Source organism: Solanum dulcamara, chromosome 3 (genome assembly GCF_947179165.1).
Source record: "Solanum dulcamara chromosome 3, daSolDulc1.2, whole genome shotgun sequence".
NCBI lineage: Eukaryota > Viridiplantae > Streptophyta > Magnoliopsida > Solanales > Solanaceae > Solanum > Solanum dulcamara.
In genome coordinates, this window is record NC_077239.1 from 28,620,034 (window position 1) to 28,640,940 (window position 20,907).

General features: G+C 34.3%; 1 protein-coding gene across 1 annotated transcript; it reads right to left on the reverse strand.

The window, feature by feature from the left end:
* Positions 1-2,123: 2,123 nt before the first annotated feature.
* On the reverse strand, positions 2,124-6,198 carry LOC129882490 (probable LRR receptor-like serine/threonine-protein kinase IRK). Its single transcript, XM_055956790.1, has 2 exons — positions 4,160-6,198; positions 2,124-4,002 (listed from the first exon to the last, which is right to left on the reverse strand). Exons 1-2 carry the CDS (start codon positions 5,674-5,676, stop codon positions 2,556-2,558), a joined length of 2,964 nt encoding a protein of 987 aa, XP_055812765.1. The 5' UTR covers positions 5,677-6,198; the 3' UTR covers positions 2,124-2,555.
* Between the last annotated feature and the right edge of the window lie 14,709 nt (positions 6,199-20,907).

Sequence of the window (20,907 nt, forward strand, 5' to 3'; positions counted from 1 at the left end):
ACTTGTAAAAGTTTGTATTACAGATGAGGGAATACGTAAATACACATGTACTACATGCTGGTCTTCTTTGTACCATTCAATTTTATCATTATCTTGAGAAAGCTAATATTGGAGTCTTATAGTACAATCTTCTTCTCCCTAGAAAGTGGAGTAAGAAATATTGCACTCTTCTAAGCTTTTTACTTTTGTATTGGATACGTATGCCCTTGAAATGAACAAACAGAATGAAGATTATAGAAGCTTTGTCCCACACTCAATGAAAAAATCTTTAATAAAGCAAAGATAGATATATAGCACTAGCAGATTAGTGAAAGTTTTACATGTGAGTCTCCATCATTGTGTCCTCATAAAGTGAAAACCCCTAAAGAAAAAGAATTGTAAGAAAGAAAAAAATCATGTTGCTCTATACACTGTCCAAGATACCTTTCTTTTCTATTATGTAATAGTGTTTCACACCTTAAAGACATTCAATTTTTTTTTTGGAACACTAGGAAATTACACATCTATTTTTCATAATTGAGTCACTTGAGTTAATGATGATGTTAGAACTATTTCTTGTTTAGGCATAATGGTTAAGACCAAATATGGCTAATGAATCAATTGTGCTTGCCTCCAAAATTTGGATAAAAGAGGAGAGTTTTAATAAATTGAGGACCAATGTAAAATATTGTCAAATAATGATTAAACCACTAAATACTAAATGGAATGAATGACCCTCAATGGTGATTTGAAAATTAAACTTCAAGGTTATTCATCTTTATTGTTTGCACTTAAAATTCACTTTTACATTAAAATATAAAGCTCTTTATTACTAACACTTGGCAAAATTGCAATCCATTTTCATGCACATGGGACAAGAGGCCCCCCTCCATCTAGCCTTCAATTCATTATAGTAAGACTTGATATCGAAGCATTCATTATTTCACCAACCTCTCCTACTTTAACACAAGTGTGGTAGTTAATGGATTCTTTCTCATTATTCAAGAAAGAGATTTTTGTTTGGAAATATAAAAATAATAGTTTTACAAATAAGGGTCACACTCTGTCAGTTTAACTCTTGAAAAATATAAGGTGCATAATTTTTTTTGGCATAATACATAAACGGAAAAGATCAAATATACCCTATATTTTTGGAAATAGTTTAATTATATCGTTTGTTATAATTTTGGGCTAAATATATCCCGCGTGTTATACTTTCGGTTCAAATACACCCCTTTCATTATACTTTGGACAAATTCGCCCTTAATTTTAAAGGAATAATACTTGAAAAGCTCAAAATTAAATAATTCATTCTCAATTTTAAATATCTGATATTTTTAGAAATAAATAAAATTTTCAAGTACGAATTCGAGTTTTTTTTTTCTTAGAAATGACAATACAAAATGCATTGCATAATTTTAAGTACTAATACATGAAAATTCCAAATACTAATTTGAGTCTTTTTTTCTTACAAAATGATAAGACAGAAAATATTTTATAAGAAAAAAAAGACTCAAATTAGTACTTAGAAATTTCATTTATTAGTATTGTATTGTCATTTCTAAGAAAAAAAAACTTAAATTAGTACTTGGAAATTTTATTTATTCCTAAAAAAATCAGATATTTAAAATTAGGAATGAGTTATTTAATTTTGAACTTTTCAAGTGTTCTTCCGTTAAAATTAAGGACGGATTTGTACCAAAATATAATGAAAGGAATATATTTGAACCGAAAGTATAACATGAGGAATATATTTAGCCCAAAAGTATAAAGAGGAATATATTTAAACTATTTCCAATAGTATATGTTTATATTTGACCCATTTCCGATACATAAATGTGTCATTTAACTTAGCTTACATCTATGCTTTCCAACTTTGGTTATGTATAAATATACACTTAAACTTGTATAAAATTGAACAAATAGACATACACGTCCTACTGGCATAATACCATATAAAACGCACGTATCTATTTGTTTAATTTTATTTAAGTTTAAATATCCATTTGTGCATGCACAAAGTTGGAGAATATAGATGTTAATTGAAGTTATGTTAAAAAGGCACATTATGACTTTTTCTTTTATGGTAAGTCACTGCTCATTAACATTATCTAAAACGCTGGATGTGTTAACAGAATGATTTAAAAGGAAATGAAATGCCTAAAGATCAAGAAATGCCACTGAATGGTGGCCTACTTTTGATTTTTTCATTTCATCAGGAATCCATGTGGGTCTTCTTCTATAAAAATACAAAGGATGTATTTTTTTTCAGGTTTGTATGGACAACAACATCAAACAAGAACAAGACAACCAGAGACACAAGTTGGATGTCTCAATACTACATAAAGACAATGCCGGTGTATCAAAATCTAACAAGGGTCCCAAACTGGAGCTGGTGAAGAGGAATCCAGTTATTTAAATAAGATATAATGATTTAACAAATGGTATAGATATTTGGATATGACAAAATAACAAGAGGATAGTGACCTTCTCCAAATGTAACAACAAACTGAATTCCTGTTCACCACATGACTCTCACTCTCTATAATCTGGTTTTCCACAAACACCTCATAACATTACTCTATTTCCTCTGGACTTTCTGATGGACATCGGATTAGCTCCAAAATTTTGATCACCTCTTCCATGTCTGGTCGATTTGATGGGACTTGAGATGCACATATTAAACCAAGTTTCACAACTGGAATTGCCTCTTCAACAGGGAAGTTACCTTGGAGCCGTCCGTCAATGCATTCTTCTATCCTGCCTTCTTCTAGTGCTCCCCGCATCATGTCACATAATACAATCACGTCATCTTCCATGTACTCCACAGGTCTTTTCCCTGTCACCACCTCAAGAATCAAGATGCCAAATCCATAGACATCACATTTCTCAGTTATCTTCACTGTCTGGCATGCAAATTCAGGAGCCATGTATCCAAGTGCACTCTGAATCTTGCTGCTCAAGATGTAACGATCCAAGATGGGTAATAAACGAGCCAAACCAAAATCTCCAACTTTCGTGTTGACACAACCATCATCTATGATGACATTGGTTGACTTCATATTGTAGTGAATTATGTTCAGCTGGTGCAGATAGGCTAAGCCTTTTGCAGTATCAAGAATAATGCTGAATCTTTGCTGCCAAGAGAGACTCCTTTTGGAACTTTCCTCATGGAGTAATTTGTACAAGCTGCCTCCAGATACATATTCATTAATCAGGAGCTGAAGAGAAGGTGTCCAATAATAACCTTCAAGTGCCACCAGGTTCTCGTGCCTGATGGTTCCGAGACTTTTCATTTCCCTCTCAAAATCTTCTTGGGACTTGATCAAACTTGTAATGTTGAGCTTCTTGATGGAAACAGAACGTCCATCTCCGAGTTCTGTCTTGTAGACGGCTCCAAAACCACCACGTCCAAGTTCGTTATCCTTGTTGAGCAGGGCTTGAGTTCCAGCAACAAAATCTGCATCACCAGAAAACATAACAAGCTTGCCCAGATTGGCTTCTGTACCATGTGAATGGCTAAAGTCATCGCCACCAGATAAGGTGAAAGTTGCAGCAGAGAGTTCCATAGATGAGCGCACATGCAGATTGAGAATAGAGACAATAACTACTCCAAGAGCTATGAAAACTGCTGCTCCAATGGCAATGAGAGATGATATACTGAGCATGATTCTCTTATGACCAAGCGAAGTAACAGAAGCATGATTCGGGTCAGATGAATTGGGGTTTAGTACAAGAGGCTTGGGATGGACAGCAGGACAGGAGTGGTTGAGAACAGAACCACATAGGGATGGATTACCAACAACAGATGAGGGAGAAATGGTGTTGAAGAAGCCACCTACTGGAAGTTCACCTTGGAGATGGTTGTGGGAGACATTAAATGTGGCAAGGTGGGAAAGATTGGTTAGTTCTTTAGGCAAGCTTCCAGAAAATTGGTTAAAGGAGAAATCTACCACTTCAAGAATGGTCAACTTAGCAATCTCTGGAGGGATAGGTCCAGTGAGGTTGTTGTGTGACAGGTCCCTACACAATCAAAGATGCAGAACAGATGAGTCTTAGAATTACACAGCCATAACAAATGCAAACATCATAGATGCATATAACTCCAATTTGATAGAAGATAACATAAAAAATTTTAACACATTGAAGAAAAATGAGATGGAAGCGGCAGGAAACTTACAATGAACTTAGAGCGGAGCAATTTGCTATATCTGCAGGAATTGTACCACTCAAATGATTTTCTCTCAGTTTCAGTTCCAGCAATGAAACAGCACTCCCAATTTCACTGGGAATGCTTCCGTTTAGTTGATTGCGACTTAGATCAAGAATTCGAGTTGCGTTTAGTTTACCTACAGCTTCTGGGATAGTACCAGATAAAAAGTTGCTGGAAATATTCAAGACCTGCAAGCTACTGATATTCCAAATGGCAGACGGTATTTCACCAGATAATGCATTGGAAGACAAATCCAAAACTTGAACGCTTCGATAGGAAGCCGCCATGGATAGCGGCGGATAATCTATATGCCCAGTAAACCTATTCCCGGAAAGGGAAATGCTCTCTACTCCCAATTTGAAGGTCCAAGAAGGAAGGTTACCAGTCAAGAAGTTGTTGCCTACGTCCAAGACTACAAGGTCACTGCATTTCATCAAGGACCGAGGCAAGCTTCCAGTGAACTGATTGTTTGACAGATTGAGTTCCTTTAGCAATGAAAGATCTCCCATAGAACTTGGAATCCTACCAGAAAGATTATTTGCAGAAAGATCCAAAACCTTGAGGTTTTTCATCTCTGCTATCCAATCTGGAATCTCCCCATTGAATGAATTTGATCTTAACTCCATATTGGTACAAAAACCCAGTCTTCTCATAGACTGAGGAAGTCCCCCACTAAGCAAATTGTCACTGAGATCAATTGACTTGAGCTGCACACAGTTGCCAATATTTTCAGGCAGCCAACCAGTAAACTTGTTTTTGCGTAAATTAATTGACCTCAAAGAATATAAACCCTCAATTGCTTTAGAAATCTCATCCTCCAATAAATTATCAGAAACATCAAGGGATTGAAGAGAGTTTAAGGACCATAAAGCTGAGGGCAATTGACCGGAAAGGCGGTTGGATGAGAAGTTAACCCTTTGGAGTGTTGAGCAAGAGGGTAAAGATTGAGGGATTTGTCCAGTGAGATTATTGTTGGCAAAGGAAACAGATTGCAGAGAGGCACATTGTTGAAAGAATTCATCAGGGATTGATCCAGACAAACTGTTGTGACTCAAATCAATAACCCTCAAGCCAGGTATTTGGGATAGAATGGGATTGATATTGCCAGTAAAGTTATTGTTAGACAAAGATAAAACTCTCAAGAATTGTAACCTCAATAGGCTTCTACCTATATGTCCAGAAAGAGAGAAATTATCAAGTAAAATCTCAGAAACTCTATTAGATTGAGGATAACATTTTATCCCCACCCAATTACAAGGAGTAGCATCATCTTCTGTCCAAGATGCAAGGTTTGATTTAGGATCAGTGAATCCAGCTTTGAAAACAATTAAACCCATAACATCATCATTGAATGCCGGGTCCAAACACTCCACCACAAACAGAGCTAAGGACAAAACAGTTAATATGTGCAACAACATTTTCTTTTCAAGAAACAACAGAAAGAAATGCCAAGACGGTGTCAGGAAACGGAATGCAAATTGCATATACAACAAAGAAAACAAAACAAAGTACAACAAACATAAAGCTTAAAAGAAAAGATTCAGTGAAAATGGGTGAATATTAGGAAGGGTAAAGAGCATAAGAGAAACATTCTCAGAGGTTGGAGATGGAGAGAAAGAAAAAGGGTGTTAAGCAAGAATGTGTGTGAAGTAGCATCTTTAACCAGAAAGCAATCACCCACAAGGGCTAAAGAGAAAGAGAGATACTTCTGATGTTTGGTTAAAAACATAAAAGGGGAAGGACAGTTTAGAAGAGGAGACTGGTGGGGGCATTAAAGAGTTTGTCAATCACTTACTCAGTAGTTGTGTGTGTCTATGTGTGTGAGAGAGAACTAAAGCAAAGAAAAGCTGAGAGGCAGGCTGGTTCTTTGTTGCTGATTGCTACACTGCTGCTAGTAGAGTCTTTTTTGTTGCTGGTGGATTCAATGATTTGTTTAGTCAAAATTTCAAAGTATTGTTTAATGAAAGTGAAGTATAAAGAGATTTTGGAGTGCAGAGAGAGTGTAACGGCGTAAAACCAGCAATTCTCTCTGCCCACTGCCTCTTTAATAGGGATGGACTATACCCGCCCACGACTTTGCCACTTAAATTTGATTAATTTTTAAAATTAAATTAAAAGTGAGTTTAATATTGTTATTTGGAGGCCAAAAATTATTTATTTTTAAAAAAAGAACTTTTTTTAAAAAAAATCAAGTTGTTTTCCATTAAAATTTCTTTTAAATGAAAACACAAACAGTTTTTCTATTGTTGGGAGTAGAAAAAATAGAAGCAGAAAAATTATTTATTTCAAGAACAAAAAAGCACTAGCATATATACATATTAATTAATATATTCCTTAAATTTATTTATTTTTTATGTGATTTAATTTGTGGAATGATTTTTAAATTAATTTTGTTTGATATTTTTAGTTATACTTAGCTCATCATGTTACTATTATATCAATAGTTAATTTTATTTATTTATCTATATATATTGATTGAAAATTTGAAATATGTACATTTAATTTAATAAAAATAAAAATTTTATTAAAAAATTTATAATAGATATTTAAAATAATTTTTCTATAAAATAATCTTAGTATTAAAAGTGCATTGACACTTGTTCTTTTTCGTAATTTAATTCTCAAAACCACTTTTTAAAAAAATTTAGTCAAACACAATACAATAAAACCTCTATAAATGCATATGCTTGGGACCGAAAAAATATATTCATTTATCGAGATTATTAGTCGATAAATAAATATTTATTATTTTAGAGAGTATTTTGCAGTATGTGACATAAGAAAGAAAAAAATATTTAAATTAAGAATTTCAAAAGTTTAAATCTAGGAAACTAAAAAGTGTAGTCTTTGCATATTTATTATTTAAATCTAGAAAAGTTAAATGAATTTAGTAAAGTTTAATGTTTCTAATTGTATTCATGTATATAGAATATGAAGAGATTTTATGTTAACTATAAAAGAAAAAAACTAGATGTTTAAAAATCATAATTTAAGTATAATGTTTTCTCATTATTTGAAAGACGTACAAAAATCATCTTTAACTAATAAAATAAGAAACGCAATATATGAGCATAAAAAAGAGAATCCAACTATTAGCCAAAAAGATTTGCAAGCATGGTGAAACAAAAGTTTGATTTGACTATTAGTCAATCAACAATATCGTACACTCTCAAAAGCTCAGCAGAGTATTTGTCAAATGAGATGAAAAATAGCGATGCCAAGAGGCATAAACCGACAAAATACCCTAATTTAGAGAAAGTTTTGTACGAGTAATTTCTTCAAATGCAAGAAAAAATGAACATGTCAGGGGAAATCCAAGGAAAAGTAAAAGATCTTTTCCTGAAAATGTATGGTAAAACTAATCCAGAATTCAGTTTTTCTTTTGGTTTGTTAGAACGTTTCAAGTCAAGATACGGAATCAAGTCTTATAGACGTTTTGGTGAAAGTGGTTCAGTTATCATGGAGAACATTGAAAATAAATTGCCTAACATACGGTCAAAACTAGATCAGTTTGAATTGAATTATATTTATAATATGAATGAAACTGGACTATTTTACTGATTGGAAGCTAATCATTCACTTGCTACCAAATAGCTTGAAGGTCGCAAAAAAGACAGAGAGAGAATTACTCTTGCTCTCTATTGCAATGGTGATGGATTTGACAAAGTAACATTGTGGATTATTGATAAGTTTACAAATCCTAGATGCTTTAAAAATATGAACATGAACAATCTTAATTGCATGTATAGATCCAACAAGAAAGCTTGGATGACTGACTTGCTTTTCAAAGAATATATTGGCCGGTTTGATAAGAGAATGAATGACAGGAAGGTTTTGTTAATAGTAGACAATTGTCCAGCTCATCCAAAGATAGTTAAAGGCCTAAGAAATGTAGAGTTGTTTTTCTTACCTCCTAATACAATGTCTAAAATTCAACCATGTGATGCTGAAATTATTCGAGCATTCAAAGTTCATTATCGTCGTCGTCTTTATTTCAGCATCCTACAAGGTCTTGAGGTTGAAGCATCAAATACTAAAAAAATTAATATTTTGAATGCTATTAATTTTCCTAACTTGGCTTGGAATTTTGATGTGAAAAAAATAACAACTGCAAATTATTTTCGGCATTGCAAGATCCGATCGAAAGAAAACAATATTCCCGAACCACAAGTTAGTGAATTAGATGAAGGTATCTGTAATGACCTTGAGGGTCATTTTCAAAAATTTATGCAAAATTACCATTTTACCCTATCTTTAGTGCCCTGAGTGTTATTTGATCAATTTGCACTATTGGTTCATATTTATAAAGTTTTCAATGAGTTTTGAGGGTCAAAAATATGTTTTGAAGGATGGTGGTGTAAGTTGAATGTGGTCAACACGCGTGAACAGTAGCACGTGTGAATAGTAACACACGTGAACAGTAATATTTTTGGGTAGAAAATGCCCATTTCTTCCCATTTTAATATTTTTCACCATTTGTTTGAGTTCTTGAACTTCTTGAGGTGATTTGAGAAGAGATTTTCGTGGCAAAGTGTTGGGTAAGTGATTTTTGACCTAAAACCTTCCTTTTTCATTAAGTATTTGATAATTTTAACTCCTAAATTTTAGTTTCAAACCCAAAAAAAAAACTTTATTTCTTCTCTAATTCGAATTTTAAAAAAATGGTGATTTCTAACTCATTTTGAGCTCTATTTTTATGGATTTTTCAATCATGAGTTTCTTATTACAAGTAGAATGTGATTATCCAATAAATTTTCATATTTGACCCTTTTTGAAAATAGTTAATATTTGGACTATTTTACCCCCAGTTCTGAAACCTATAAATATGGGTGTCATTGGACTCCTTGTGATGTGTATGTTTCATTATTGATAGTGGGTTGTCATTATGGGAGTTGAATTTGAGATTTGCTTGTTCGGTGGAGGTGTTCGAGTGCAGTTTCGACAATTGAGGTAGGTTTGACTATCCTTCTTTGAGATTGAGATGGGGTAATTAGTCATTAATATGTTATAGACTTTGGGATGGGGTAGTAGTATGAGTTGGGAATGTTATATATATTTTGATATCTGTGTGGGGGATTATTTATTAATGTGTTGCCATGTGGGGGTTTATTTGTATTACATAGCCCGTGTGGGGGCCTTATTTGTTATCTTATTTGCTTTGAGAGCATGTGACTCGTGATTTTCCTAAAAGAGAGGCTTGAATATATTATTTGACTTGTGATGCCCGCCTGAGGGGTTGAGTTGGGGTTTTGAGCATGTTTGAGTATTGAAATATTATTGAGAAAGGGGTGAATATTTAAATGAAAGTATTTCCTTTCCATTACTATCTATTGAGGATGAATATCATGTGTAGGTTAAGTTTTGAGAATTTTGAATCTTGTACCACATGTGAGTTGAATATTACTTCCATGCCATATGTGTTTTGATGCATTCATCCTCATTCATCATATCATGAAACATGGGAAGTTGAGAAATATGGAAATTCTTTTTGAGAAAGAAAATGAAACACCTTTAAACCTTTGTATCTTAAGTCCCTGTCCAAGGCAGTTTTACGACAAGGTAATAGATGCATTGTGATCCCTTGACCACAAGGAGTGGCAAGGATAATGAAATATTGTGATTGAGGTATATGGTCTGTGAGACCCCCATGGGTCTTGCTTGGTAGCACAGCTCGACAGGTGTATACGACAGGTTGTGCGACAGTTTTGATTCCACCGTACCACCACATTATTGCATCATCATATTGCATTGCATTGCATTGATATCTGTACTACTTGAATTATCTGGTTAATTGTGATTATGAGCTGTTATTATGGGTTTACTTTACTCGCGCCATTATATATATATATAAACTGGCGGCACCGATGTCGAAGTGGGAGTTTTTTGTATGCAGGTGGAAGCATTCATTAGTTTATTTCATAAGTTTGATTAATTCCTTATACTCAGTCAGCTAAAACCTACTGAGTACATGTGAATTGTACTCACCCCTACTTCTGTGTCCCTTTTTGATGCAGATACTAGTCAGGTACCTCACATGGCAGCTAATATTCTAGCGTATTGTGTATTCTTAGATTTGTGGTGAGGTCCCGGAATTTGGATCGTCACTAGTCTATCTTTATTTTTCAGTCTTTTGTATCATTCAGAGACTTATGTTGTATCTTCAGATTCGAATCTTGTATTAGATGCTCTTTACACTTATGACACCAGATTTTGGGATAATTTATTCATTGTCTTTCTTTTTTGCTTAAATCATGGCATGACTTTCCCTTTGGGAGTCTCATATGAGTTTTATTTTTAGACTTACACATCAGGTTGGATTTTGGGATGTGTGCCATCATGACCTCGATTTTTGGGTCATGACAATATTTAAAAAGTTGGTGAATTAGATGAAAGTATCCAAGAATTAAATAATGTCATCTTTAATTTAGCCTTCAGAAATGTGATGGATGTTGAACATCTTTTGAACTACCCTAACGAAAATGATACAGTTATGGAATCACCTACAGAAGAAGAGATTATTCAATTTGTAATGAATAATGATGATGAGAATGATCCTGAACAAGATGATAGTAGCATTGTCTCACATGTATCGTCAAAGGAGTCATTTCAAGCAATGACTACATTGTCAAACTATTTGGTACAACACGAACAAAATATTCCAGAAATTGTGTTCGCTCTTCAAAAAGTTAAGGATGAGATTAATTCTGGTTCTGGTGTTAAGAAAAAACAATCAACTATAGAATCATATTTTAAAAAGAAATAGTTATTGTTCTAGTATTATTGACTGATTAAATATATATAAATTCTTGATGTATTCTAGTAATTATTACTTTATATTTTTTTCTGGGCCTTTAATACTTTATTTTTAATCATTATCTAATGCATTTAGTGAGAATATTACTTTAATATAACTGGTCCAAGTCGGGACTGAAGAAAAATATATTCATTTAGCGAGATTATTACTTTATCGATATTTTACTGTATGTTTATCAGAAACACTTTTCAAATGAATTAGCCAAACAAATTATTATTTTTTCCAAAGCACTTTTCTGAAAAGTTATTTTTAAAAAGTGCTTTTAAAAATAAGCAGTGTTTAGCAGCAATGCCAAACAAGCTCTAAATTACATTAATTCGATATTTTAAAATAACTATTTAGATATTCTAAAAATTATATGAAAAGTACCATAATTGCAATATTTTTCATATCAATATGATTAAAAAATACATCTTAAAATGTTAGTCAAAGTTTATATTGTTTGACTCTCAAAAAAGAAACTATGACAACTAAAAAAGAACAGAGGAATTACTAGTATACTTGCCCGCACAACTATAAAAAATATAAAATATAAATTGATATTAGTTATTATTCTATTTTTATTTATTTATTATTTTTATATTTTTTAAATTTTAGTTGTCACTTTGAACATATAAGTAAATATATTTACCTGTTAACATGGCTTTAAGATATACAAAAACCGAAAAAATAGAATATTGAAAATGTAGATTTGTCTTAGTTACCTGTTAACATCTTAACCGCAAAATTCACATATTAGTGAAATTATGAAAGGATTGTTCATTCTCAATAATGAGTAAGAATATTAATCTTGTTTTAACTTTTGTATATGAACTTTTATATGAGTACTAAAAATAAGGGTAAAGTTAAAACTAAAATCTTTTAATTTTCATCTTATAGCTATTAATAACCATCAGATATAAAAAAAACATTCAATTTAATATATTTTTGCACTTTTAAAAATAAAATAGAAATTTACTGATATTATTTTTTAAACTAAAATCAAACCTTCTAGAATGCATTACTAATGGTAATAAAAGTTATTTTCAACTAATTTTTGTTATTTAAATTGTAAGAAAATCAGATACCTTGTATGTGATGAAAAAGAAATACGTCTTTTTCCACAGAGTCAAATTTTAAAGAACGCTAATTTAAGCAATTTAGATAAAACAAAGAAGAAACATTACAAAAAAATGATATTCATATCAAGTGGCCAAAGATGATGATGCTTTTGTCCTGTCCTCAAATCTCCCCTAGTTATATTCTAGTCTTCTTTTATTTAAGGAATAAAAGTATCAAAAACACACCTAAATTATCATTTTTTTTGAGTTTCATAGTTAAACTATTGGAGTGTAAGTTTTATATCTAAATTATCACTTATTAGTTGAAAAACACACATCAGTGGTAGTGGTGTGTAATACACTCTCTTTTATTTAAAAATATCTTATCACATGACATTGCACATGAATAAAATATTACATCTTAACAAAATAAAATAAACTTTTAATATTAGTTAAAAGTTAAAGATCAAAGTATTGCTATCCAAAGAAAAAGAAATTATTTTAAAAAAATAATTATTTCTTAAAAAATAAAAATTTAAAATATTTTTCTCACCCAACTCTACCACCTCCCCTACCCCATCCACCATATCCCACACCCACACCCCCCCCCCCGACAATCCCCCAAACTTATATACTTTTAAATTTTTTTTATAAAATATTTTTTTTAAAAAAATCTGACTTGACCTCCGCCCCTTCCTAAAATAATAAATAATTTTTTACCCATCCCATCTAGCCCTCCGCTCCTAATTTTTTTTAATTATTTTTCTCATTTTGTGTTAGATATGTACACATATTTGTAGGAAAATATTTTTTTCTACTTGCATACCGAATATAACAAAAATAAAATTTTATTTTAAAAAAAGTCTTGCGGCAAGTGAAAGATACTTATATATATATATATATTAAAAGCGAAGGATTAGGTGGGTGGCATAGAATTATTTCTTTTAAAATATTAAAACAATATCTAATTTATCATATGAGGAGGGAAGGGAGGGGGGGGGGAGATGAAGTAAGAATTTCTTTTAAAATTTTTACAAAGAAGATTAAAATATAAAGTAAATATTTGAGGGGGGGAGGGAGTACGGTGAGAGGAAATGGTGGAGTGGGTAAGAAAAATATTTTATATTTTATTTTATAATATTTTTTTGGGATAGTAGTACTTTAATATTTAACTTTAGTTAATACTAATAATTTATTTAATTTTTGTCAAAGTGGAATGTTTTGTCCATATGGAGTGTGATGTCACAATTTTTTTAAAAATAAAAGAAAAAGTGTAGTACACACCCTGATGAGAGTGTAATAAAAGAGAGTGTAATAAAAGAGAGATGTATGTTTCTCAAACTAATAAGTGATAGTTTAGGTATGAAACTCACACTCCCAATAGTTTAGGTATGAAGCTCAAAAAAATATGATAGTTCAGATATATTTTTGAGACTTATCTCTTTATTTAATCCACCATTTTATCCTCTCCTTATCCTTGCAAGAAATAATAATTCACAACAGAAGTAATGACATAATGTTTCAAGTTTACAAGGGACAATGTGATCGCATCTAGGGAGTTAGAGGTGTAATGACCCTAAAAGTCATTTTTGAAATTTTTTGCTAAATGGTCGTTTATCCCTCCCGATAGTTGGCCTGAGTCATGTTTGATCAGTTCTCGAAGTTAGTTTTGGAAAATTCTTTGAAAAGTGGAGTTTTTGGAAGTTTTTGAGATTTTAAAGGCTTAAAGTGTTCAAAAATAGTTTTTGGTACCAACCAGAGTTACGAGTCTCGGAATGAAATTTCGTCGATTCCATCAGATCCGTAATGTGGAATTTGGTATAGGAGAGTCATCATTTCTTAAATTGGAGTTATATCAGAGATTTGAGGTTCTAAGTTGGAAGTTTGAAGAATTTTAGGCTAAGGTATGAGTATGATCAACATTTAAAATTTGGATGCTCAGATTGGATTTTCGATGATTTCGTTGGATTCATGAGGTAATTTTATGCCTAGAAAGAGTTTTTGTACATTTTTTGGAAGCTCCGAGGGCGTTTTGTTTTTTTTGAGTCATAAACTAGTTCAGTAGTGACTAAACGGACTTCGGTTCAAGGAGATCTCGAATTCAAATTTCGACGGCTCCATTGAGTCCGAAATGTCAAATTTAGTAAGGTCGCATATATGGTTCATGTGCACAGGGTTCCAAATTATTTTCGAGGGTCTAATCAGTGATTTTGTTCTTATGGATGATTGATGTTTTCTGTTGTCTGAGTCGTCATCTCCGCAATCACGGAGCCCTGACTGCATTCGCGGAGGATTCTTTGGGTGAACCTTCGCGTTCGCGGAAGTCAAGGAAGGTGAACCATCACGTTCACGACATTAGCCTCCACGTTCGCGAAGGTCTTGTTGTATAGGCCCCGCATTAGCAACATTAGTCCGTATTCGCAAAGAAGAAACATACTTAGTCCGTGTCCGCGAAGAAGAAACCACTTGGGACAGTAAGTTATTTCCCAAGAACGGGAAAAGGGCCTCCTTCACCATTGTTGAGTTAGAGAGTTCGGATTAGGCAATTCATTGAAGGATTTAAAAGGTTTTTCAAGTGGGTAAGCTATTTTAATCCTAAGCTTCCATTACCCATTGATTATGTCATGAAATTGAGCTTTAATTTTCAAAATTGAACTCCAAATTTTGGGATTTTTCAAGAACTATGGATTTTCTTAAATTGAAGATTCCAAACTGATTTAACTCCAAATTCAAAACGATTTTCACTAATAGAATCCAAATGCTTCAAGGAACGTTTAGTTTAAAAATTTCCAAATTTACCCTTCATATTCAGAATTAGGTTTTTGGGGTGATTTCAGCTCGATTTTTAAAAATTATGATTTGGGTATCATTGAACTCGTATTCTTATTAGGAATTCATATTTGATTAGATTTAGTCGATTCAGAGCACCGACGTAAGGCCAAAGCAAAAGTTTTAGAGTAGTCGAGGTTGAGATTATGACAAGTGAATCTCTAAACCTTCATTTAAGTTTGTAGGATCTCGTATTCTTTTTATGTGTGTTGGGGAGTAATAGGGAGTGACTTGGGTTATTTGACTATTGTGATTGAACTTGATAACGAAGAATTAGGGTAATAAAATGTCAACTTGATGAATTATAATGTTGTGCTGGATATGATAATTAGTTTGCTAAATTATGACATGTGAATCGATTATATTGATATGAGTTATGAATTATTGTTAATATCATTTCATTAAAGTGACTTATATGAACACTACTTATTTGCATTGGTTCTGATATACTGTGACAGAATTGATATAATGATTATGTCGAAGGGAAATGGTTCCGACGATTGATGATTATGTCAAAGAAAAATAGTTATGACGATGTCGAAGGAAAATGATTCCAACGATTGATGTTTATGCTGAAGAAAAATAGTTCCGGCGGATACATAGACTACGTGACTCCCCTATGGGTTCCAGCCTGCTAGTTAACGATATGTATCATTAGGACAGACATCCATCACTATTTGTGACATTTCATTGCATTGTAATGCACATCTTTTGCCATTTGTGGACTGTGCTTACCCATTGTTGTTCCTATGATTTATGCTATTGATTGATGTGATTTGACTGAGACTTATGATCTATACTGTTGGTGATATATACATATGCTATTAGAACTGTTAGATTAGAGTGATTTCTATGCAGATTGTAGTCTGAGGAGGTTCAGTTGGGGTGACAGAAGTACTTGTATTCTATTTAAGTTTTCTTAGTCTTTGTTGTTCGCATGTTGGGTACCGTATTGTTTGGTACCCACTTCTTGCTATCTAAACAGTGACTCAGTTTTCATTCCTTCATCCGAGACTTTATAGAGGAGACTTGAGAGGTAGTTGTTCGACACCCATGATCTCCCTTGTCCCTTTTTATTATACTTTGTTCTATTCGAGTAACAAAGATATTGAGACTTTTACCTACTTTCATTTTCGTTGTATTATAGACTTTTACAAGTCATACCTGTCTTTGGGGTATTGTAGTTAACTAAGACATATATATATATATATCACATTAAATTGCTTTTGCATTATTTTCCATAATCGTTCAATTTTAGGCTGACTTGTTCGGTAGAAAATAGATACATGTCATCACACATGATTCAGATTGTGACAAAATGGTATTAGAGCCCCAAGTTTATAGATCTCACGTGTATCAACAAAGTCTAAGTAGAGTCTCGAGGATCGATATGGAGAGGTCTATACTTATCTTTGAGAGGTTATTAAGACTGTTAGGGAAATTTCTTTATTCATTATTTCTTATCATGCGAGGTTTTTATCGCTAGTACTGAGTGTCATGTGTTGTTTTGGCAGAAGCGGACGACCAGAGCTACTGCTAGTGGTAGATGAGGTGAGGTTGTCCCCGAGGCTGATGTTGGGACCCCAACTAGGGATAGAGGTGGAAGTCGAGCTAGAGAACGTGGTCATGGAGTGGCGGCAAGCAGGGGTCATTCCCGAGGAGCAGCACCAGCTAGGGGTTGCACTAGGGAGGCTTCTCCTAAGCGACAAATTAATGCTAGAGAGGACCAAGTCCTTCCAAAGATCGCTACTGCACCATTGATTCAGTCTACTTTGATGTGAGTATTAGGTATGATCGAGGGGTTTACTCAGACTATGGGTGTAATAGGTACACCCGAGTGTTTTCAGACTAGAATAGGGGCTCAAACCCTAGAGCAACGTCAGGTTCCAATTACTCACGGTATGGTGGGACAACTACTTGTAGGTCCTATGGTTGATGAGGGTGGATTACAGAGAAAGAGAGATTAGGGTGCACCTGCAGTTATGTTGACCAAAGACGAGCAAAATCGATATGAGAGATTTTGAAAGATGGACCCATCGCAGTTTCAGGGTAGGAAAACTGAGGATGCACTCGAGTTTCTTACCATGTTTAGAGAGTTATTAAGGATAGTTGGGTTAGATGAGACCCATGGAGTTTGATATGCCACACTCTAGTTACATAGGCCACACAGAGAGTGGTGGAGAGTGTATCTGGGTTTCAAACCATTTGGGTCACAACAAGTGACTTGGGATGAGTTTGCTAGGGCTTTTTATAACTATTTTGTCCCTTGGAGTGTGAGGGAGGAGATCCAGTTATGATTCGAGAGTTTGAGGCAGGAAGGCCTCACAATTGCTGAATATGAGACCCGTTTCTACCAGTTGTCTAGGCATGCCATGGTCGTCCTTCCTGATGAGACAAATGTGTTTGTATATTTGTATGAGGATTGACTTATTCCATCCATACAATAGTCTTTCAATCCACCCGAGAGGGGGCTTCCTTCTAGTCCATCATGGGAAGTAAAAGAGGAGGAGTTGATGGAGAGAGAGGAGTTTGGGTATCCTAAGAGGGCCCATGCTTCTGGTCAGTTTTTGGGTACCTCATTTGGAGGTAGAGGTTCCTATATAGAAGGTGGTTCTTTCCAACATAGAAGATTGGTTCATGCATCTATGTCAGCTTTTGAGGGTGGTCAGACACCTTATGGGTCATACAGTGCAGGTCAGGGTTATCTGGGATCATAATAGAGGACGATGGGGTCAAGATGGTCAATCAGGTTTATTCGGTTCATCACAACAGTACTCGGCTCTAAGGTCTTGTTATGGCTGTGAGGATCCCAATCACATGGTACGTTAGTGCCCATTACAGGTTTATTCAGGTCCCCAGCATACATATTCTACTCCAGCAAGAGCACTAGTGCCTTCGGCCCGAGGTCGGGGTAGAGCTCAAACTGATAGAGGTGATCGCACACCTGGTAAGGGTGTTGGTGTGTTATAGTGCCGAAGGGATGAGGTAGAGGTTCAATATAGACTGGTAGTGGCATGAGAGCTTAATGTAATGCTTTTTTGGGGAGAGCCAAGGCTGAGGCTTCCGACGCAGTTATCATAGGTATCGTCCTAATTTTCCATCGACCTACATCTGTGTTATTTGATCCTGGATCTACATTTTCATATGTGTCTACCTATTTTGTATCTGAATTTGATTTGACTTGTGACCACATGCTTATGCCCATTCAAGTTTTAGCCTTTAGTGGTGGATTGAGTGTAGCAATCCTGTCTTGTTTCATTGGCCGGGTATGATACTTGGGTAGATATGATTATTCTGAGGATGGTAGACTTTAATATTTTATTGGGTATGGATTGGATTTCTCCCTATCGTGCTATTCTTAATTGTTATGCTAACACTATTATCTAAGTGATACTTGGTGCCCTGAGGATTGAGTGGAAAGGTACTAGTGGATCCTATCCTTGTAAGGCTATCTCCTATATGTGTGCTCTAAGATTGATTGATAGGGGTCCATGTCTTATTTGGATTTTATTCGGGATACTAACACTGAGTCACTTCGTATGGAGTCTATTCCGGTGGTTAAGGAGTTTGCCGATATGTATCCTACTGGTCTTCCTGGTGTCCTCCGAATAGGGAAATTGATTGACCTAGAGCTGGGCACTAAGCAAGTCTCTATTCCTCTATATCGCATGGATCCAGCTGAGTTGAAAGATCAGTTGTAGGATTTGTTGAGTAAGGAGTTTATTCACCCTAGTGTATTACCTTGGGCTGCATCGATTCTGTTTGTGAAAAAGAATAATGGGTTTATGAGGATGTGCATTGACTATAGACATTTGAATAAGGTGACTGTCAAGAATAAGTATCGTCTTCCTCGTATTGATGTTTTTTTTATCAGCTTTAGGGAGTGGCCTTGTTCTCTAAGATTGATTTGAGGTCTGGTTACCATCAGTTGAGGATTAGGCCATTGGATATTCGTAAGACAGCTTTCTGGACCCATTATGGCCATTATAAGCTCTTAGTTATGTCTTTTAGGCTGACCAACACCCCGATATCATTCATGGAATTGATGAATAAGGTGTTTCGTTCGTATTTGGATTACTTCATGATCATTTTCATTGATGTTATCTTGGTGTATTCCAATAATGAGGAGGATCACACTCGTTATTTAAGGTCGGTACTTCAGAAGTTGAGAGATCAAAAGTTATATACAAAGTTCTCTAAATGTGAGTTTTGGCTCGAGTTTATGGCAATATTAGGACATGTGTGTCCAAGGAGGGGATTAGAGTAATCCAGCCAAGATTGAGGCAGCTAGAGGCTGGACGAGGTCGACTTCACCTACTGAGATTCAGAATTTTGTGAGGCTAGCTGGTTACTACAAACGTTTTATGTAGGGTTTCTCCACCACAGAGACTCATTTGACTAGACTGACTTAGAAGGTTGTGGAATTTTATTGGTTTGATGAGTGTGAGATAAGCTTTCAAAAGCTCAAGAATTTATTGACTTTGACTCTTGTGTTGACTGTACCCGATGAGGGTGTGGACTTCACCATGTATTGTGATCTTCCAGAGTTGGGTTAGGTAAAGTGCTGATGTAGAAAGGAAAGGTGGTTGCCTATACTTCTAGACAGTTGAAGGCTCATTAGAAGAACTAACCTACCCATAATTTGGAGTTAGCAGTAGTGGTGTTTGTGTTGAAGCTATGGTGTCATTACTTTTATGGTATGCATTGTGAGATATTCACCGATCACTAGAATAATTAGTACATCATCATTCAGAGGGATCTGAACTTGAGACAGCACAAATGACTTGAGTTACTAATAGACTATGACATGACTATCTTTTATCATCCGGGGAAGGCCAATGTCGTGGCCGATGGTTTGTGTAATATCCCTCAAAATTCTCATAAGTGCCTTAAGAATGCCTTGGAAATAGGCCACTCATGTAATGCATTATCCTTAATCTTTTTGGAAAATCTGAGTTCGGAATATCGATCAGGGGGTCAAAACCTGCAGGAAAATAGTTTTGGTGGATTTTTAGGACTGTAGATCAAAAGATAGATATCTCAAAGAACTGCGCAAACTAGTAAGGTGTGCGACAAGCCGTATCATGAACTTGCTTGCCTCCGCATCATGGACATGGCAATGATTTTCTAGCTGAATTTAGTTTTTAGCAAGGGCTCTTTAGACTTTTCCCTAATTGTTAGCTAATGAACGTAGACATTTCTAGGACCTAATTCAACTCTATAAAATGACCTAAACCTCTAATTCTATTCATTCTTCTACAATTCACCTACTCAAATATTTTTCTCTCTACAAAAGACTCTCAAGGATTCCATTGAAGACTTCAAGTAAATTCACTCAAGCTCTCCATCAAATCTCTCAAGTTCTTCCAAATTATTTGGTGTTCTCACTTAAGGTATGTGGGTATTGATTCATGGATCCTTTCATCCATGAAGCCCAATAAATTTCTCAAGTTTTCTATCAAATTAAATTATGATATTTTATGGGTTTTATGATCTCTATTCCTATTGCATTAATTATCATTAAAAGTATGATAAGTATGATCACGAGTCTATTTTGATATAAATTGATGGTTATTGCATTAATTTGAAGAGTTTTTTCATGAATTTTCCTATTTTGATCTCTAGGGTTCATGATGTAAAATATGAATATTTTCAATTATACTTCCTAATGATATTATCTATATGAATTATGTATGGGCTGATATAAAGTTTATAATCATGCATGTTTTCAAGTCAATTACATGATTTTTAAAGTCAATTGATTATAATATTGAGTTCTACTCTAAGTTTAAGGTATGAATTTCATGCAAGTTATGAAGTAAGGTGACTTAGGGCCCTATGTGGTAACTTAAGGCCTAACGATATGAATTATGCAAATATGATTGTAATGATGAAAGGACAATTCTCACACTACAAGTATGTTATGAAAATGAGATACTCTATGATTTTAAACCTATGATCATGACTATGATATATGTAATTGTGATTTCTGTGCTATATATATTCTGTGGGATTTGACTTAGTACCTAGTG

What these genes read in the sequence shown, in the direction of transcription:
- LOC129882490 (XM_055956790.1), bottom strand. Translation starts at nt 5,676, where the DNA reads ATGCAATTTGCATTCCGTTTCCTGACACCGTCTTGGCATTTCTTTCTG. An exon ending in TGCTCCGCTCTAAGTTCATT is followed by an intron (nt 4,003 to 4,159) that starts GTAAGTTTCCTG and finishes TTGATTGTGTAG; the next exon opens with GGACCTGTCACACAACAACC.